Here is a 20,320-nt window from a genome sequence, read left to right as displayed (position 1 = left end):
TTTGGCCTTTCAGACATGGATTTGAAGGCTTTGCTGTTCCTAGCACTCTGTATGAGCACCCCAAGGGTTGGGGGGGGGGGTCCAAGTACGGAAGAGAAGTGTAGAAAAGCATAGTGCCTGGTTTTCAGGGAGTGAAATGATGTCTTAGGACTGTCTTAAGCCTTGGAATCCTAACTCAGTAAGCAGGTATGAAGCCCTAGGTTAATTCCCCCGTACTGTAAAGCCCCATGTAGCACTCAGTTTTAGCTGAGTTTGAGGCCAACCTGGTCTACACATCGTGAGAAACTGTGTCTCACAAAAACAAAAAGAACCCCAAAAAACAAAACAAAAAAAGAAAAAAATTCATCTTAAACTTTTTATCTGGGAGGTCACACAGGTTGGATGACATTTGTTCATTGGCCAATCCTGCAGAACTCCACTTCCTCTCTGGGGACTTTTAACTTCCCTACCACAAGGTGTTACATTTCCTCACAGCTGGGTTCCTCAAGGAGTTCAAGGTTTGTGTCTTCTGTATTCAGCACATAGCACACTTGGTTTATGATACTCGTCACTGACTTGACTGGCCTAGACACATACTCAGAGGGGTGTATTACAAAGTGGGGCAATTCCTAGTTGGGGGCGGGGGGGAATTCAAGGAGCATGTAGAATGCAGCCAGCAGGACTAGGGACTCTCTTCTGTCACCCTGAGAGCTTGTCCTTTTGGCTCAGGTGAGACTTCCATGTGACTCTCAGATTTGTTCCAAGTCCCTACTATATATCATTAAAGAAAGTAAACAAACCCCAAGGAAGGAAGTTTATTTATCTCCCCACTCTTCACCCTTCTAAAAGCAGAGCCCAACAGCCACAGCCTAAGGGTCCGGAAGTCCAAGTGTCCAAGTCAGAGGCCCAAGTCCAGCGAGTGACAGACCAGGGCCAGTCCGTATCAGTCAGAACTCGAGGTTCATGTACAGTCTTAGATCTCGCTCCCAGGCTCTGCCCTTCTCTTCTCGCCTTCTGTTCTCCCTCTGACTCAGCGTGGCAACTCGAGGGACTCTCTCTCTCCCAGACACAGCCCGGGTATCCCGAGCTGCAAAGTGTGTGACTCGGGGTTGGGGTGGGGATCTGTAGCCCAGTCCTTCCTGGTCCCTCTTGAGGATAGTGGGAATAGGGTTGGCACGGCCTTCACCCCGGGGTCCTAGCCCCATTCCTGGTTCCCAGCCACCTCTCAGGAGCAGCCTGAAGCCAGGACTGGAAGTGGGCACCCCAAGGGGAGGAAGGTTGGAGGGCTGGGGTCTTCTGGACAGTGATAGCAGGTGAGCAGTAGATGTGCGGTGGTTGGAGTCTTCAAAGTGGGCACCACAGTCCTCACAGAACTGGGACGAGGAGGGGGGAGATCTGAAGAGAAAGAAATACGTTATAGGGGAGAAAAAAAATAAAAGAGAGACGAACAGAGTCTCAAGTTGTTCAGGCACCAGGCAGAGCAGAGCAAAGCACCTTATGCCTTTCTCCCCAATTTCAGCAGCATCTTTGGGTCTTGTCTTAGAGAGGGGACCCAGGGTCTTCCCAGTGTTAGGCAGGTGCTCTAACCCAGCTATGCCAGCCCCTTTCCATTTGTCCAGAAGGGACTATTTGGAATACTGTCGGGTAGGCCTCAAGCTCTCAGGAATAATGAGTAGTGCTGGCATTTATAAAGTGCATACGATGTGACAAGCACCATCCCATCCCTTCCACAGTAACCTACTCTATCTTAACGCCCCTTTCAGAAAAAGTCTTAGCCCCAATTCTCAGACAAGGACTGAGATTTACAGACTTTAGGCTGGCACTGCAAATAAATGGAACTAAGATTCAAATGCACAAAGGCCACACCCATTGCTACTCTATGACTGAATACACTGGAGGATGAATAGCCCCCTTTAGCTGCTGTGGGGCTCTTGGTACGAGGTGCCCAGAAAAGGAAGAACACGATAAAGATGGGTGTAATCGAGGGCTCCCTCCTCACCGGTTCTGGTTCTCAGGGCCGCTTGTCTCTCCATGACTCTCTCTGATCATGTGGGCTACCTCAGGGAAGCCTGCTTCTTCAGCCAGCTGGGCAGCATCTCTGCCTCCCAGGTCACAGACTCCGACCCAGGCAGCCCCTCGGCCCAGGAGATAGCGTACAGCGGCGCCCTGGCCTGCTCGGGCAGCACACATCAAGGGGGTCCACCAGAAGGCATCACAAGCATTGATATTCCCTCCAGCTCCCCCTGCCTCTTGGGGTTCCAGCAGTCTCCGGAGTTCTGTCAGATCCCCATTCTGGGCTGCCAGCAGGATCCACTGGGTCATCCTGTCTTCATCCTCAAGTGCTCTTCCTTGTCTGGGGACTCCTGCTGCTGCAGGCTCCCTCATCACTCTTCTTCTCTTTCTCTTCTTCTCCCTGGTAGGTTCAGCTCTCTGGGGCTTAGAGGAACTACTGTCACCTGCGATTAGAGCCTCATAGAAAGCCCGGGCTGCAGCCCCGTCCAGGACAGGCTCTGCTTTCTCCGGCTGTGGTTGCTGCTGTCCATCTTTCCAGAGGTCACTGGAGTCGGCTGCTGGGGTAAATGCGATGAGGGATGGCCTGGACATGCCTGTGAGAGAAACGAGAAAATAAAGACTGGGCAAGGCAGGGATGTGACAAGCAATCCAGCCTTTCAGGTAGCTATTGTGAAGATGACCAGCACCACCTCTGGGGGCCCGCTGAGATGGGGAAGCAGCCTAGAACTAAAATGGGCCTCCCATCCCAAAACTGACTTCATACCTAGGATTCTGTGGAGCCCAGGGCTCCATGGGTAAAATGGATCCTAGGAATAACAACAGATCCTGTCACGATGTTAATAAAATTTCATGAGGGCATAGTAGATATGAATGCTTGCTTCAAACTTGAGAATTTTAGATTCTATCAGTAACACAGAAAAGAAAAAGGATAACAGGAAAATAATATTCCACAAGGCAGTTGTTGACGGGTCCTGTGTTCAACTCCCAGCCAGGCTCTCTGAAAACATTCCACTAACACATGCAGTTAGGCAATATCAGGTCGACACCCCCCCCTTTTTTTTTTTTGGAGACAGGGTTTCTCTGGGTAGCCCTGGTTGTCCTGGAACTCACTTTGTAGACCAGGCTGGCCTCAAACTCAGAAATCCACCTGCCTCTGCCTCCCAAGTGCTGGGATTAAAGGTGCGCACAGGTCGACCTTTTAAATCTTGCTCGATCTTATCTAGAAGTCTCCTTTTCCCAGATTAAAAACGTGCGTGACGTTACTCCGGAAGGTTTCCGGGGAAGACCCTGCATTGACACTTCCGTACCGCAAAATGTCGCTCTTGTAATCTGTTAGAGTGGATGCAATCAAATAGCCACAGGGCGGGACGACGCATGCACAGCAGCAACAACAACAAAACATCCCTAAGGTTCAAGTTTCCCGCGCTGAAACCTTTTCAAGCATCCGCTTAGTAAAGCATCGCGTGCCCAGTTAGCGCGAGGACCCAAGGGGGAGCCTGTCAGTTGGGGTCCTGCTTTTATATAACGCCCCCACAATGCCCTTCGCCACCCTCCGCGATCAGAAAGACTCTGAGGGCACAGGGGGGAGACCTGTGGGATGCCGAGGAGCTGTGAGATGAAGTAACATCACGGTTTACCCCCTCACCACTACTCGGAGCAGGGTTTGAAGAACAGTTAGGGTCACCATCACAACGCTCCACCCCAGCTCTGAGGAGATGGAGAACTACAAAGGGTCGAGCGGCGGCAGAATGGCTGGCCCCACCTCAGGTTAGCGCGCAGGGCGGTCCAGGCTCTCCCGCCGCGTGCACGGCTCAGCGCATCCCAGAAACACCCGACCTAAGTCCCTCACCACAGCTCTGCGCATGCCGGAGCCCGAGCGCACTCTGTCGCAGGCCTGGCGGGAGAGCCAGAATCCCGTGGGTTGGCCTGGCACCGGGAGGAGGGAGAAGAAAAAAAAAAAAACAAGCAAAGCGGATCGCTGAGGGATCACCGCAGGGATGACGATCAGCCCGAGCTCCTGCCCCGCAGCCTAGCGAGCCTAACAAGACTATATTTCCCAGGCTTCCTGGTCGGGAAGACGCTGTGCTCGGTTTCCGTTTCCGGTGGCGCCTCGGTTCGCCCCGCCCCCCAGGGCGGCTTCCTCTAGGGCCTCGCGGCCCTTAGAGAGTCATGAGCGGGGCCTCCTGGGATTGGTAGTTTGTCTTCCCCTCATTTCGTCAGTGTCTCTCTGCCGACGGGACTACATCTCCCGGCGTCCACGGAGGTAGGGGGCGGTTCCTGGCGCCTGCGCGTTGCCCTCTTCTCACCCAAACCCTCACCAGTTTCCAGTCCTCCCCCCCCCTCCCCACTTCGTCTGCCGCGGCCGGGTCGGCTTTCTGCGCTGTAGCGGTCTCTGCCGTTCCTTGGAAGCACAGCTCCCCTTCCCCGCCCCGGTCCCAGTCCCCGTCCGGCCGGTGAGTGTGGGGTTGTCCCCGCGCCGGGTCGCCCGTCCCTGGGCGCGGCACTCTGGTCGGTGCTCCTCGATGTGGGGGCGACGAAGGAAGTGACCGGGTCGGTAGCCGAAGGAGGTCGGGGGCCCTGGGGGAGAGGAGGCGGCTTATAGGGACGCTCGTGAGTCCCACGGAAGTGTGGTGCCTTCGCCAACCCCGCGAGTGCGCGAGAGGCCGGCTCTGTCGGGGAAAATGAACTTCAGAAGCCTTGGGACAGGCGCCAGGAACATGCAGGCACCTGCGGTGGTGGGGAGCCGGAGCCGAGGGCCCTGTCACGGCTGACATGGAGGGGAGAGGGGCCTGGCCTTGAGGAGCGCCGGGGACGAGGGTCACACTAATAGATCAGGACCTGTCATTTTCTGGAAAGTAGCGAAACTCATTGCCAGCACACTGCCAGGGGGCTGGGGTGAGGGAGAGAAGCCTGGAGATGCTTCAGAAGCCGGGATCCTTCAAGCCTGGCTGGACTCGGCTGCTTCCGTCGCTGTGGAGAACGTGTGGGAGGAGGGAAGAGACCAGAAACAGCTTGGTCTCCACTTACTAAACGCTCTTCTTTCTCAGCGGACATAAAGATGAGTAGCTCTGAGGAGGTGTCCTGGATTTCCTGGTTCTGTGGGCTCCGTGGTAATGAATTCTTCTGTGAGGTGAGTTGAGGTCGGCCAACTCCACATGCCCCTCGGTGTTTTATTTTTATGTTGTCTGAGAGCAGATTGCGATGGAAGTCACTATGCAGCCTAGACTGGCCTTGACCTCCTGGCAGTCCTACTTCCTCAGTCTCCTGAGTGCTAGGATTGCAAGGTTTTGTCAATGTGCATGGCTAACAGAGGTATCTCTGGGTGACCATTAGGATAATTAAAATATTTCATGGTAAAGTTGTGTAATGCACAAAGCACAGTGGGTTAAGTAGAAAATTATAAATGCCTTTCAGAAACTAACCTGTTTGGCCTTCATGATTCCCAAGTCTTCACCTCAGAGAATTTGCTATCCCCAAGAAGATAGCAAGTGCGGTTTCTAAAATGAGCTTGCGTCGAAGCTGAAGAACGTCTTTGTGTGCTGGATCTGGTTAGCCTTAAAGAGAGGGGCTGCAGGTTTTATGAGACTCGAGTACCTCTGCAGAATTGGGCCTAGGACACAGGAGAGGTGGCTTGGCTGAAGATAAGACTTCTCTTGGGCCCAGGTGGAAAATGGGCCTTCCTATACTAGTTTCAACCTCTTGGCTTCCCTGTGCCCGTAGGTGGATGAAGACTATATCCAGGACAAATTTAATCTTACTGGACTCAATGAGCAGGTGCCTCACTATCGACAAGCTCTGGACATGATCTTAGACCTGGAACCTGGTAATATGCCCCTAGGGTTGTTGCTAACTGTGGGGTTGGTGATAAGGTGTGCACTCCCCTCCATGTGTGCTTTGTTTTCGTTTTCTTCTGGTCTCTGCTCATTTGCTTCCTGAGGTTGGTGGTGGAAACAGGGTTTTCTTTTCTTTTTTCTTTTTTCAAAGATTTATTTATTTATTTATTTATTTACTTTATGTATGTGAGCACACTATAGCTGTACAGATGGTTGTGAGCCTTCATGTGGTTGCTGGGAGTTGAATTTAGGACCTCTGCTCTCTAGTCAACCCCCGCTCACTCAGTCCCTGCTCACTCTGGCCCAAAGATGTATTTATTATTATAAATAAATACACTGTAGCTGTCTTCAGAAACACCAGAAGAGGACATCAGATCTCATTACAGATGGTTGTGAGCCACCATGTGGTTGCTGGGATTTGAACTCAGGACCTTAGGAAAAGCAGTCAGTACTCTTAACTGCTGAGCCATCTCTCCGGCCTGAGACAGGTTTTCTTGGATAGCCTTGTCTGTTCTAAAACTCATTCTGTAGACCAGGCTGTCCTTGAACTCCTGAGTGCTGGAATCACAGACTGGCTTGCTTCTTGAATTTCTAGATTTCCTTTTGACTCTCCAGCACTCCTATCCCGAGATCTCTTGCTCCTGTCTTTTCCCCCCACCTCAAGCCCCATGCATTCATAACACAAACTGGACTTTACACCTTGTTCTTCCTGCCGTGCTTTCAATGGCTGAGTCGTGGCGCGCACGGCAGTGCTTGGCGTCTTTGCTGTTTTGGTTCCTTATGACTCGGGTCGCTCAGTTCTGGTTCGTAAGGATGGCTCCTCCTGGGTTTGGGGTGCTGCTGCCTCTTTCCCTCTGCTGCTCAGAGGCCACCTCTGAGTTTGTGAGTTTACATTTACTTACTGTGAAAGGAGAGAGGCGGGCAGAGACTAAAGAGGTACACAGAGAGGCCCTGCTGAGCCGTCTTGCCTTTGTAAAAGAGTCAAAGCCCAGGTTTCTGGGTCAGATGCATGGATGATGGGCAGGGCAAGGCTCAGAAACAGGGACTAGAGAAACTGGAGGCGCCACCTTTCGGGTAAGGTGGGGTTACCCAGGAAAGCTCAACAAGCGGCCACCCCACCCACGTTTCAGATGAAGAGCTGGAAGACAACCCCAACCAGAGTGACTTGATCGAACAGGCGGCCGAGATGCTTTATGGGTTGATCCACGCCCGCTACATCCTCACCAACCGAGGCATCGCACAAATGGTGAGGCTCTGCTCCTGCTCCTTGTGCAGGAAGGGAAACGGGTGCATGAGTCCGAGGCCTGGTTCCTACCTGGCAAGGAGCATGGCAGAGGAGAGACGGAGAAGCCCAGAGCTGGGCTGGGGAATGAGGATTCACTCAGGGTCCCATTGAAGGTGTTTTAAGGAAGGGAGATGAAACCGGAAAATGAAGGAGTTTGCAGGGAACAAATAGCAATGGCCCCTGTGCTCTGCAGCCTGCCCCACAAAGGAAAGGCACTTGAGTTTGAGGACTATCTCAACAGAGAGGGGGCTTATAGTCAGAAGTGGGAGGCATGGGGGACTGTGAAATGAGTTGAGGTTGCCTCTTCATGCTCACCCACCAGTCCCTTCTGTTTTACACCTCAGTTGGAAAAGTACCAGCAGGGTGACTTTGGCTACTGTCCTCGTGTATACTGTGAGAACCAGCCGATGCTTCCCATCGGTGAGTGTTGAAGGGGGAGGGGGGCACTGGCAGTCCTCCCAGAAGCTGGCTTAATGTGCTCAGTGCCTGAGTCCTTTGGGAGGTTGGGGATACCTGCTCTGCAGTTTGACTGTCTATCTCCCAGGCCTTTCGGACATCCCGGGCGAGGCCATGGTGAAGCTCTACTGCCCCAAGTGCATGGACGTGTACACACCCAAGTCTTCCAGACACCACCACACGGACGGCGCATACTTCGGCACTGGTTTCCCTCACATGCTCTTCATGGTGCATCCAGAGTACCGGCCCAAGCGACCTGCCAACCAGTTTGTACCCAGGTGGGGAGCAAAAACAGTCCCAAAGGATCAAAGAGCCACCCAAGGTCTGGAGAGAATTGAGGACAAGCGTAGCCCTTTCTTGAGGCCTGCCTACCCCACAGTCAGGGCTTTTCCTTGCTTGTGAGTCCATTGTCTTATCTGTGAAGCAGGGATGCCGACAGTACCTGCCTAGCAACATTTTTAAATGTGTGGCAGCTGACTGTGTAAACAGTGACTGTTGCTGTTCCTGTCTTGGATGCTCAGCTTTTTCCCAAATCCTCAGGCTTTGTGATTTAGCGTGACTTATCATCCTGGTATCTTATTTTTATTGTATACCAGGGGAGAAAGATTCCATTTTGAACAGGTACTATATCTTCTTACATTTGAAATTTCCTGTGTGGGTTGGGGGTTCCCCCGGCCTCATGCCTGCCGAGCCGTACTCTCCCTGAGCTGTACTTCCGCTGTGAGTTGTTGGTTGGTTGGTTGGTTTGGCACAGGTGTTGGGAGGGACACAGGGAGTGTTTGACAGGTTCCTTGTTGGTTAAGTTGATCTCAAGCTCTCAAGCTATAAATGAGACTATAAATGAAGCAGGCCATTACCTGGCCTGGAATTTTAATTTTAGTGGATGTTTAAGGTACATTCTTTAAGCTGGGGATGGTTGCACAAGGGGAGGCAGAGGCAAGCAGATCTCTTATTTTGAGGCCAAGGCTCTGTTAGACACAGAAGCCCTGTCTTGAAAAACTAGCCCCTCCCCAAACAAGAGAAAGAGAGAGACATGTTTCATGTGTTTCCTGTGGAGTGGGTGTGAGGAAGCTGGGGTGGAGGTGGCCGCCACTGGCCGGGCCAGCAGAGAACTTACCATGCTGCCTCTCTGACCTCCCTCACCCAGGCTCTACGGTTTCAAGATCCATCCAATGGCTTACCAGCTGCAGCTCCAAGCCGCCAGCAACTTCAAGAGCCCAGTCAAGACTATTCGCTGATTGCCCACACACCTCTCCCTCTGTCCGTGACACCACCATTCCTCTGCTGCCACCCTTTCAGGAAATCTATGGTTTTTAGTTTAAATTAAAGGAATTGTTACTGTGGTGGGAAAAAGAAATAAAGGAAGAAAAGGCCATGAGCTGTCTCCTGCTGTGTGCTGCTGGGGACAGGCTGGGGCGGGAAGGGGTGGGCTACTGCACCCCGGGGGCCCTCATGCTCTAGCCCATCCTCCCTAGGTTGGAAGCGGCCCTGCTTGAGACTCCATGGATCTGTACCGTGTACAGGTAGTGCGTCAGAGCAGTACTCCAGGTTGGGTGAGCGCAGGTACATGACTGAGGGGAAAGGTTTCAGAGGTTGGAGAACACCTGCTCTCTTGAGGCTGTGGCTGTGTCGCTTGTAGGGACTTCACGGGAAGTCCCCTCAGTCTTGCTGTTAAAGGGAATGTAACTCTATAGTAAATAGAACTGTAGAGGAGGCAGAGAGCCCCAACTGTTGCTCGGTCCTGTCTGTGTGCCCCCTGCTGGGAGACCTGAGACAGAACTCTGGAAAGGGTGGGAAGTCTTGTCTCTGGCCAACCTCTCCCAGCATAATGGGGGCCAAGCCTGCTGTGTGGGTGGACAGTAGGTAGTGCCAGAGACAGGTTCCTGAAGTGGGGGTACAGGCCTTTCAAGGCATGTCTAGGATGAAGACACCTGATAAAAAGCCAGCTAGTGCTCTTCTGTGGCCTACACAGGAACCAGACAGTGTGGGTGAGGACAGGCCGTTCTTCCTGCCAATAGATGACTTCCTCCTCTGGTCAGGATCCTGCCTCAGGCAGGAACGTACCTCTGCACCCACAACAGTTTCTGCTCAGACTGCCTGTCAAACCCATTCTGCATCCGAAGATCTTGGAGCGCGATCGCAGGAAGGTGGAGCTTGGGGGTGCTCTGTGGGAGTTGCTCCTCTCCCCCCAAATTCCATAATGAGGGCCCGTGTGCTTGTAGGTATGCTGGCCGTGGTGGGCTTTGCGGTGGGGAAGGGTAAGTAAGACCGGGGTCTGGGAGGACTGGGCGGAGCTGGTCCTGGGGGTGCTTGAAAGAGCTCCTGGCTCCGTCTCCTTTGTCCTCTGTGCCAAGCTCCGGTTGCCAGAGTCCGTACCTGCCACCTGTGCCTCTTAGAAGACCCTTCGCTAGGCTGCATTTCTGGCTCAGAAAAGTGCACCATCAGCCTTCCATCGCCGTGTATGGTGATCACCATCTATAAGTGTGAGCCAAGTTCCAGGCAAGGGCTGACGGGCGGTAGAGCAGTGTAGCTTGGTCTCCTCAGCATGAGGGTTGTTGGCCACACGTGCAAGACAGTGGCATCTCTGAAGGGGAGACGGGGCATGCAGACAAGTGAGTTGGTTTTTTTTTTTTTTTTTCTTTTCCCCCTTTTTATTTTATTTTACTTTTTTAATTTGTCTTCTGGGAATCCATGGAATAAAGTCAGGTCTGCGTGAGTGCCGGGAAGAGAGAGGTTCGGCAAGAGTGGAAGCTATCAGCCAGGATTATCACTGTCCCCTCTTCTCTAGATTCTACTGTTCGCTTCCACGTACGGGGCTGTGGACAGCATCATTCCTACCAATGTCAAGAAAGGCATATGATCTACCAGTCAGACTACTTGTATAAGGCTGATTGCTGCCAGTACGATTACTGCAACTCCTGGTCCAGTGCTCAGCACCAGGGCACCCTGCCTGGGCCCCCGGGAAGCCATCTGGGCATGCCCCTGTCAGCGGCTCAGATAAAACGGTTTTACCAGGCCTTGAACCTCTCTCTGCCTCAGCCTGGCTTCCATGCTCATAAGGTGTCTGAGGGCCTGGACTCTCTCATTCTGCCCCTGGAGCTGGGCTTGCCCATTGCCGACCTGCGCCAAATATACTTGTTCCTCAACAGTTCAGGACTTCTGGTCCTTCCCCCGAATAGACCCTGACGTGTTCCCCTTCCTAGATTCTGCTCTGTCCGAGAGATTCTTCCTTTGAGGGGCCCAGCATCCTGCTCCGCGGTCTGTGAACACTCAGATCCTCTGAGCCCTGTGATCTCTTAGGCCAGCTTCCAGATGGCACCTGGCTCTGGGGACTGGTTTGTCTTCCTCCTGTTCGAGAAGCTTAAGGATGGTTTTCACCCAGGCTGACCTGACAAGGATTCCCATTTTGAGTGTCACCGTCTTGGTGTGCCCTCAGTCTGGTCATATGCCATATCTAAGCCTCAGCAGCAAGGCCAAAGGGTGGACTTGCATACCTTTACATCTAGCACAGTGACCTGTCTCACTCTCTCCACCATCCTGGTCCGCTGTCCTTGGCCTCATCGTTTCACCTGCCTGCCTGCCTTGTGAGGGGTTGTGGCGGCTCCCATGTCTCCGTAATAAATCAAAACTTGGCAAAATCTGTCACATTTTTTTGGCAGGGTGTGTGTGTGTGTGTGTGTGTGTGTGTGTCAGGTTCAGATGTGGGCAGGTGTAGCCAGGTCAAAGAGTTAAGTGTGGGATTCAAATGGGATTACCAAACCCCGCCTGCTCGATTTGGTCTTTATGGCTTCCTCTCAAATTACCCAAAAAGGCCACATCCTTCCCGTCTGCTTAGCTAAAGACCAAAGTTTGAAGATAGATGCCCCACTTCAACTATAACCTTCAAAGCCTGGAACATTAAACTCATGTCCTGTGCCAAGTTTTCACCTGAGAAGAAACTCAAGTCCATGTCCTTGTGTAGTGAGCAACCTGGTTCACTTCAAAGGTCCTGGCACCTTGCAGTATATCTCGGATGCTAGAGGCTGCAGCTGTTGAATCTTTGTTTTAATATTTAGGGGATTTTTTGAGACAAGGTCTCAAGTATCCTCAGCTGGCCTTGAACTCTTGATCCTCCTGCCCCTACCTCTCAAGAGCTAGAATTACAGGTGTTTGCTACCATACCCTAAATACTGAAAGTTCCTGGTCAGGCATGGTGGTGCACACCTTTGGTCCCTGTGCTTGAGAAGCAAAGCAAGTGGATCTCAGTTTGAGGCTAGCCTGGTCTATGCAGTGAATTCCAGGACAGCCAAAGCTACAGATTCATCTCTAATAATAAATTAAAGCCGGGCAGTGGTGGCGCACGCCTTTAATCCCAGCACTTGGGAGGCAGAGGCGGGTGGATTTCTGAGTTCGAGGCCAGCCTGGTGTACAAAGTGAGTTCCAGGACAGCCAGGGCTACACAGAGAAACCCTGTCTCAAAAAAAAAACAAAAACAAAACTAATAATAAATTAAAATTTTTCAAGCACAGAGGAAGCACTCATGAATGCTTCGCATTACTCTGTTTTATTATTCGACAGAGGACACTAATGTCATCCAGGTGTCACCAGTACTGCGATCAAGCTCACCCCCTCACAGGCAGCCCCGTTCTAGATCCGCTCTGCAGGAAGAGGTTCACTCCCCTTTGCTCCAGTGCCTGAGTAAGTCAGTCCTGTAGTTTGAAGTGGTCACCTGCGCTGCAGTTCATGCCCGTCCAGATCATGCATGTGCAGGTATGTGTGCTTAGGGACGCATACATACATACATAGAGCTTTGGGGCTTGTTTTGACCTTTCACGCTGGTCCAGGCTGGCCTTGATCTCCAGGCCGCCCTGCCTCGGCCTTCTGAATAGATCAGGTGCGAGAGCCGCCAGGGACAGCAGCCTATTTTGTAAACCTTCCCAGCAGAGCACAGACTTGTCACGAACACACCAGAGGAAGCTATTCAGTCAGCAGATGCCTTGGCCGGCACCCAGTGTGCCCTCATGCCCTTCCTGAGCACACCTAACTCGGGTAGACGATGCTCACAGCAGCTGGTGGTGGTACAGGCTGTAATGTTAACACTTGGGAAACTTAGGAAGGAGAACCTGGAGTTGGAGGCCAGTAGGGGGTATGCTGTAACATCCACACTCCCTCCCCAGACTGACCCTGGTCAGGTTTAATTGGTCAAACTGGGAGCCAGGTTTAGGAAGGGACACTAAACTTGGAAGTCAGAGAGCAAGGTTCCTTGGTTGGTTTTTCTTTCCTTCCTTCTTTCTTTCTTTCTTTCTTTCTTTCTTTCTTTCTTTCTTTTTTTTTTTTTGGTTTTTCGAGACAGGGTTCCTCTGTGTCGCCCTGGCTGTCCTGGAACTCACTCTGTAGACCAGGCTGGCCTTGAACTCAGAAATTCACCTGCCTCTGCCTCCCAAGTGCTGGGATTAAAGGCGTGCGCCACCACGCCCAGCGGTTCCTTGGTTTTCTTGAGCCTACTGTCCCCTCCCCAGTGTCCTCCTCGGGCACCCCTCCTCCTCCTCGGTCTACCTTATTGCTCATATTCTGTACCTTGACAATATAGCCTCTGAGACCTCTCAGTTCACCCCCACGCAGCTCTGGATTGACAGTGCCACTCAGGGTACCTATTATTCTAACCAACCCAACCTTCACCATAGAAGGGCATCAAGTCCCTCTTCAATTTTATATGTCTAGGGCTGGGCAGTAGAGGAGCCCCGTGACAGGCTAGCTTCACCTCCATCAGAGGAGACGACAAACACTTTGCATACTATTTTATTTGGGGGGAGCACCTGGGGACTTTAGACCAAAGAGGGGGCTGAACAAAATGGAGGTAAGAGAGCATTGTGGGTATGGATGGAGAGGGGAGGCCAGCGTGGGGCCAACGATGTAGGCTGTAGTGAGGGCTTTGAAGTTGTCCAGGATGGGCTCAGATGGAAATCCAGTCCGGAGGTTGGCTGGCGGGATGTGGCAGGTTCCTGCTGTTCTAGTGCATTGTTTTCTTCCTGTTGTTTGGATTGTTGCAGAAATCCAGGAAGCAGCACTGATAGAATATCCAAAAGCCAAACACCGGGGAAGCTTGGGTATATGAACAATGGACCATCTGCTCCTTGCTGTGGCAGTCGCTCACCATGACATTAAAACCGCTGCCTAGGGAGGGAGCACAGGCACAGAGCCCCCAAACGCACCCTCAGTCCACACAGATACCACTACCACCCTTACACCTTTCCCTGAACCAAAGAGAAAGCCACAGAGAACCGGACAGGAATGGGACGGCCCGTGAGCCTGGGCAATGGAAGCTTTGCACGGGAAGCTTGAGGGATTTGAAGTGACTGTGCAAGGAGACCAAGCGTCATAGACCATGAGGAGGAAGACATGGAGGTATACTGAAGGGTGGGCTGCAGACGGGGTGTGGTTTTCTACAGCAGAAGAGGATAGAACAGGGCCCTGCAGCTCAGTGGTAGAACGCAGGCACAAGTCCTTAGTTCGACTCCTAGCATCACAGGTGAAAGAGACTGGGAAGATGGCTGAGTGGTCAGGGCTCAGTGGTCAGGAATGCCTAATGCTTTTAAAGAGCTCAGGTGTGTCTCCACGTTGTCTACACTGAGCAGCTATTAATTTAGTAAAGGTAGGGAGTGGGTAGAAGCGAAACGTGTGTGTGTGTGTGTGTGTGTGTGTGTCGTTAGTCCTCCAAGCAGGAAATGATGGGACACCTGAATAGGGGATCAGTGGACGAGGAGAAGCCTTCTTTTTTTGTTGTTGTTGGTTTGTTGTTTGTTTGTTTGTTTTTGTTTTTCGAGACAGGGTTTCTCTGTGTAGCCCTGGCTGTCCTGGAACTCACTTTGTAGACCAGGCTGGCCTCAAACTCAGAAATCTGCCTGCCTCTGACTCTGAGTGCTGGGATTAAAGGCGTGCGCCACCACTGCCTAACCAGGTAAACATTTTACAGGGTTTCTCTGTATAGCCCTGGCTGTCCTGGAACTCACTTTGTAGACCAGGCTGGCCTCAAACTCAGAAATCTGCCTGCCTCTGCCTCCCAAGTGCTGGGATTAAAGGCGTGCGCCACCACGCCCAGCGAGGAGAAGCCTTCTAAGCTAGGAAATAGTCTGAGGCTGCTAGTTGCAGACAGGGGCCTCTGTGATGTATGTCAGAACAAAGGACCAAGCCTTCTGAGCATGAGCCCCCAAGGTCTGCAAGGCCAGCCAGAGAAGAGAGTCTCTGACAGCAGGGGATGCTGACCACTCGGGGAAGCCCAGTACCTCTGGAGAGCCAGGGCCCTTCAAGGCTGGACACCGTAGGAAAGTGGGAGGCCGTGGCTGTGAGCTGAGGAGGAAACAGGATTAAGATTGGTGTAGATCAGACAGAAAGTGCTGGAACGTCTAAGGGCGGTGGGAACAAGATTTGGTGTATAGCAAAGGACATTGGGAGGAGGCCTGGTGGGGAGCTGACCCAAGGTGGGAGGAGGGGTCCCCTTACTGTTCTTGATGTGCAGGGTGACACAGCTGCTGCCCAGAGGTGTCAGGCAGGTGTCAGACCCCAGGAGGCACCCCAGCTCTTCGGTCTCCAGCAGACATCGGTAGCAATGCAGGTACTTGTTTAGTGGAAGGGACTGAGGGTAAAGGTTCTCAAGCTTGGTATCACCTAGAACGAAGAGGAGTTCCGTGACTCCGATGTCTCTGCCCCAGTCCAACTGAACTATTGCTCTGCAACCATAAAATCCCTGCTTCTTGAAAGCCATCTGCCTTAACAGACCTCTTCTTAGATGTCACCGCCCTGCCTGAGCTTTAATGTGAACACTTGGGAGGCAGAGGCAGGTGGATTTCTGAATTCGAGGCCAGCCTGGTCTACAGAGTGAGTTCCAGGGCAGTCACCGCCCTTGCCTGTTTGGCGGGTGGGTGCTCCCTCCTCTTTAAGCCCCATACTCAAAGGCAGGGTTGGGCAGATCTCTGAGTTGGAGGCCAACCTGGTTTACATAGTAGCAGGCCACAGCCCGGGTTCCATGGTGTGAGATCTGTCTCAAAAAAAGCTATCAAAATAACAACAACAACAACAACAACAACAATGAAAAAACAGACCTCCAGTCTATGTTATACCCCCAGAGAAATGTATCCATTTGGCATATATTTGAAGGGCTAACCTATACCCAGCATTCCATAAGCCTAATTTACATTTACAGGGGAGGAAGCTGAGGCTGTCCATCCAGCCCTGTTAGAACAGCCTTTCCTCTATGACTTAGTTGTTTGGTATCTCATCCGATCTAAGTGCTATGCTAGGATTGAAGTCATGGGTTAGAATTGAAGAAATGTAGTTCTTGTTCTCTCTTTCTCTCTCTCTCTCTCTCTCTCTCTCTCTCTCTCTCTCTCTCTCTCTCTCTCTCTCTCTCTCTCTCTCTCTCTCTCTCTCTCTCTCTCTCTCTCTCTCTTTCTCTCTCTCTGCTCTATCTGCATGTATACCTACCTTTATAGATGGTTGGGAGCCACCATGTGGTTGGTGGGAATTGAACTCAGGTCCTCTGGAAGAGCAGCCAGTGTCCTTAACCATTGAGCCATCTCTCCAGCCCTCTGTATTCTCTTTTAAACATCACACACACACACACACACACACACACACACACACACACACACACACACACGGTCTCAGTATTATAGCCTTACCTGGCTTTCAACCTTCTCGCCTGAGTACTAAAATTGCCACCAGTGGGCACGCTTTCTTTTCTTCTTTTTCCTTTTTAATTTAGTTTTTTCAAGGGTTTCTCTGTGTAGCGCTGGCTGTCCTGGGATTCACTCTATACACCAGGATAGCGCTGAACTTAGAGATCCTCCTGCCTCTGCCGCCTGAGCACTTGCCACCCCTGTCCAGCTCCAACATGCTTTTTTACAATGTGGTCTTCAGAGGTGAGAACAAGGTCCGTGAGAAGACAGACGGAGTCCGTTCTTGTAGACAGGAGACCTCAATAGCCCCATGCTACCTGCCTTACTCTGCTGTCTGCTCCCTAGACAGGCTCACGCTGGAGGTGAGCTGCCAAAGGCCCTGTTCTGCCTCCCGATGAGCTACCTGCATATGCAGCCCCTCTTCCCTGGCCTCGGTCCAGTCGGCATGTTAAGAGCCCAGGACGAGCAGGTAGCTTTGTATGGTGCAAAGGCTTTGGCCTTGTGAATTCTGGTTGAGGAGAATCTGGCACAACCCCAGTCCTCCCTATTCTGTGTTGCCCTCAGAGCTGGGGACGATCCCTTCGGTATCTCCAGAACGCTGTTGTTGATACAGCAATGAAGCCGTCCCGAGAGCTCTCATTTGCGGTGACCATCAGGCCATCACAGTTCCTGGACATTCCCACACATCTGCCCATGGTAACATGCCTGCCACTGGTTTCACCCATACATTATGGACAGAAGTGTCCAGACCCTTAGAGAAACTCTGATTTCTGGTGACCTGGTGACCCTTCTGACCCTTTGGAGCAGTGGTTCTCAACCTGTGGGACACGACCCCTTTGGAGGCCAGATGACCTTTCCACAAGGGTCCCATATCAGATATTTACCTTATAATTCATAACAGTAGCAAAATTACAGTTATGAAGTAGCAAAAATAAATGTTATGTTATGGCTGGGGGGTCACCGCAACACGAGGAACTGTATTAAAGGGTCGCAGCATCAAGAAGGTGGAACCCTTGCTCTGGAGCCACTTACCGAGAACCAAGGTCTTCATGACCAGCACTGTTAGGAGAACAGCACACAAGGCTTGGGGGACGCCATGGAGTCCCAGGGGCCTCAGGGACCAGTTGACTGCAGGGCCTGCCATAAAAAGCATGGCTTCTCTCCAGCCGCCAGCCTGGGCTTATATTGGTTGGAGAGAAGCTGGCCAAGAGGAGGGAGTGAGGCACCAGTCTGAACAGGCAGTGCAGAGTGTCCTCAACCCACAGCTCCCTGGGCCTAATATCCTGGCTGGAGGCAGGAATCCAGAAGGACTTGTCCTGTCTGTTTCCCTTCCTGGTGCTCCGGAAAATACCCCGACAAAAGCAACCGGGGAGAGGGGGAGTGTTTATTTTTATTTATATGTTTTGATGTTATTATAATTGTCATCATCATTTTTGTTGTTGTTGTTATTATTATTATTATTATTATTATTATTGCTTTTTGAGACAAAGTTTTTCTATCATCATCATCATCATCATCATCATCATTATTATTGCTTTTTGAGACAAGGTTTTCCTATATAGCCCTGGCTGTACTAGAACTTACTCCATAGACCAGGCTGGCCTCAAACTCACAGATCCACCTGCCTCTGTTTCCTGAGTACTGGGATTAAAGGCGTGCGCCACCATGATCGTCAAAGGGGGCTATTTTATTTTAGCTTGTTATTCCAGGCCACAGTCCATCCTGGCAGGGAAGTCACAGCCACAGACACTTTCGAGAACCGGCCATATGGCAACCACAGTTGAGGACAGTGAGTGTATGCATGCAAGGTCTCACTCACTCTCTCTGACCCCTGCCAGTTGGTGTGTTTGTGTGTGTGTCTGTCTGTATGCACACACATGTTGTCGTAGCTATTCCTGGTTGTCAACTTGACTATATCTGGAATGAACTACAATCCAGAATTGGAAGGCTCACCTGTGATCCTAATCTGGAGGGTGGGAGAGGCAAGATTCTGACCTGGATCCTGGCACGGAGATCTTGAGACATAGCGGCTATGAATCCCAGAAGGTTAAGGTAGAGAGGTAATGTGGCCAGATGTTTTGTAAAGTTCTGCCTTTGTTGCACACCGGATAATAAAGGGGTTAAGGGTAGAAGCTGCTGGCACTGGCCTGTCAATCCAGCTACTCAGATACTCAGGAGACTGCGAGTTTTAAGACTTGACCCAGTTACAGTGAGTTCAAAAGGAGCCTGGATAATCTCCTGTAAACTTGTCTCAAACTAAAAGTAAAAGCCGGGCGTGGTGGCGCACGCCTTTAATCCCAGCAACCGGGAGGCAGAGGCAGAGGCAGAGGCAGAGGCAGGCGGATTTCTGAGTTCAAGGCCAGCCTGGTCTACAAAGTGAGTTCCAGGACAGCCAGGGCTATACAGAGAAACCCTGTCTCGATAAATAAATAAATAAATAAATAAATAAATAAATAAATAAATAAATAAAACAATAAAAGTAAAATAAGCAGGGTGTGCCGGGACACACCTTTAATTCTGACATCACTGTGACTCTGAGGCCAGCCTGGTTAGTTGTGTTGTTTGCCTAGCCTAGCATTCATCATGGACCTAGCTTAAATCCATAGCATAGGGTGGCAATTCCCAAGTTTAGTCATAAGAGGGCGACATAGGGTTTGGAAGCGAGGTGATGATGGAGTTGTTATGAATGAATAGAGGTAAATATTGTGTTTTTTTTAAAAAACGTGGTGGCATACGCCTTTAATCCCAGCACTTGGGAGGCAGAAGCAGGCGGATTTCTGAGTTTGAGGCCAACCTGGTCTACAGAGTGAGTTCCAGGACAGCCAGGACTACACAGAGAAACCCTGTCTCGAAAAACCAAAAACCAAACCAAAACAAAACAAAACAAAAAAAAAAAACAAAACAAAACAAAAAAAAAACCCAAAAACCTGTAGACAAGATCTGACTCTGTAGCAGATCTGGCCTGACCCTCCTGCCACAGTCTCCCTACACTGGGATGACCGGAACCATAACCCTGAGCTTTACAGTAGATTCAGGGTTAAAACTGATGGACAGGTTTGGTGTCAGGCAGAACCAGAACGTAGGATGAAACAGGCGGAGCAGACTTGCACAAAGAAGTGACCGGGACCCACAGCACCTTTCTCTGTGCGCAGCGCAGCTAGGCTGCCGGTCAGTGCATCTAGTCTCCACGCCCACAGACTCAGTGCTCCGAGTCCCCGCTCCACGGTTGACAGCACGTCTACTCTGGGGAGGATGCATGGCTGGCCTCCTGCAAACGCAGCTCGGTAGGTGATTGACAGGCACGGACACCCGTGTTTGGAGCCAGCACACCAGTGGGCGCTCAGCGGTTGATGCTGCGTCTGCAGGAGGTGGCGCTGCAAACGCGTCCTCCTCTCCCGGCCCCGGACCCAGGGCTGAATGGCTTGCTTGCTCCTTTCCTTCTCTCCAGCTAGGTTGCAGGCTTGAGACTTTTGTTTTTGTTTTTTCTTTAAGCCACATTGTGCTACAGGAGGCACTTCCTGCTCTAGTGCCCCTCCCCCCATACTGTAAGAACTTTCCACGAATCATCACATCTCAGGACTAAGGGGGAAACCAATGGAGGACAAAAAGAAGCCCTGAAAACCTGAATGGAGCTTGTTTTTAGAGACAAGGTTTCTCTGTGTAGCCCTGGCTGTCCTGGAACTCACTCTGTAGATCAGGCTGGCCTCGAACTCAGAAATCCACCTGCCTCTGCCTCCCAAGTGCTGGGATGAAAGGCGTGCGCCACCACTGCCCGGCTGGAGTGAAACTTACTATGTCGGAGGACTGGGCAGATATCTGGCACCCTCTGATTCAAGACGCAGAGACCAGCGCACAGGACACACTCTGCAGCTGCAAAGCTTGAGTCACTCTGGAGTTTAGGGCCATGAGACAAGCCAGGGATGGCCACCCCTGGAAGTGTTTCAGGGGACGGTAGGCCTTTCTTTGGAGTGTCTAGAGCTCTCATTTCTTTTTTTTTTTTTTTTTTTTTTTTTTTTTATTATATGTAAGAACACTGTAGCTGTCCTCAAACACTCCAGAAGAGGGCGTCAGATCTTGTTACAGATGGTTGTGAGCCACCA

General features: G+C 51.4%; 4 protein-coding genes across 6 annotated transcripts; 2 read left to right on the top strand and 2 right to left on the bottom strand.

Annotated features, from left to right (window-relative positions):
• Nucleotides 1–781: 781 nt before the first annotated feature.
• Nucleotides 782–4,068, bottom strand: Gpank1 (G-patch domain and ankyrin repeats 1). Of its 3 annotated transcripts, none has more exons than XM_021217484.1 (3): nucleotides 3,755–4,068; nucleotides 1,979–2,585; nucleotides 782–1,374 (listed from the first exon to the last, which is right to left on the bottom strand). In XM_021217484.1, exons 2-3 carry the CDS (start codon nucleotides 2,581–2,583, stop codon nucleotides 927–929), a joined length of 1,053 nt encoding a protein of 350 aa, XP_021073143.1. In that variant the 5' UTR covers nucleotides 2,584–2,585; nucleotides 3,755–4,068; the 3' UTR covers nucleotides 782–926. The 3 variants fall into 3 exon arrangements, with proteins under 3 accessions (XP_021073143.1, XP_029387297.1, XP_029387298.1); XM_029531437.1 differs by having other exon boundaries at nucleotides 3,842–4,045; XM_029531438.1 differs by lacking the exon at nucleotides 3,755–4,068 and adding an exon at nucleotides 3,103–3,114.
• Nucleotides 4,069–4,278: 210 nt separating this feature from the next.
• Csnk2b (casein kinase 2 beta) lies at nucleotides 4,279–8,944 on the top strand. The gene is made up of 7 exons (XM_021217487.2): nucleotides 4,279–4,445; nucleotides 5,040–5,122; nucleotides 5,713–5,815; nucleotides 6,956–7,071; nucleotides 7,455–7,530; nucleotides 7,655–7,844; nucleotides 8,714–8,944. The coding sequence occupies exons 2-7, from the start codon at nucleotides 5,051–5,053 to the stop codon at nucleotides 8,802–8,804; spliced, it is 648 nt and encodes a 215-aa protein (XP_021073146.1). The 5' UTR covers nucleotides 4,279–4,445; nucleotides 5,040–5,050; the 3' UTR covers nucleotides 8,805–8,944.
• Nucleotides 8,945–9,270: 326 nt separating this feature from the next.
• On the top strand, nucleotides 9,271–11,204 carry Ly6g5b (lymphocyte antigen 6 family member G5B). Its single transcript, XM_021217489.2, has 3 exons — nucleotides 9,271–9,824; nucleotides 9,921–10,049; nucleotides 10,355–11,204. Exons 1-3 carry the CDS (start codon nucleotides 9,479–9,481, stop codon nucleotides 10,750–10,752), a joined length of 873 nt encoding a protein of 290 aa, XP_021073148.2. The 5' UTR covers nucleotides 9,271–9,478; the 3' UTR covers nucleotides 10,753–11,204.
• Nucleotides 11,205–13,517: 2,313 nt separating this feature from the next.
• On the bottom strand, nucleotides 13,518–17,388 carry Ly6g5c (lymphocyte antigen 6 family member G5C). The gene is made up of 3 exons (XM_021217490.1): nucleotides 17,253–17,388; nucleotides 15,046–15,210; nucleotides 13,518–13,719 (listed from the first exon to the last, which is right to left on the bottom strand). Exons 1-3 carry the CDS (start codon nucleotides 17,371–17,373, stop codon nucleotides 13,556–13,558), a joined length of 450 nt encoding a protein of 149 aa, XP_021073149.1. The 5' UTR covers nucleotides 17,374–17,388; the 3' UTR covers nucleotides 13,518–13,555.
• Between the last annotated feature and the right edge of the window lie 2,932 nt (nucleotides 17,389–20,320).

The sequence above is a fragment of the Mus pahari genome, chromosome 18 (assembly GCF_900095145.1).
Source record: "Mus pahari chromosome 18, PAHARI_EIJ_v1.1, whole genome shotgun sequence".
In the NCBI taxonomy this organism is placed as follows: Eukaryota; Metazoa; Chordata; class Mammalia; order Rodentia; family Muridae; genus Mus; species Mus pahari.
Note: the sequence above shows the minus strand (reverse complement) of the source record. Positions and strands in the feature narration are given on the sequence as shown.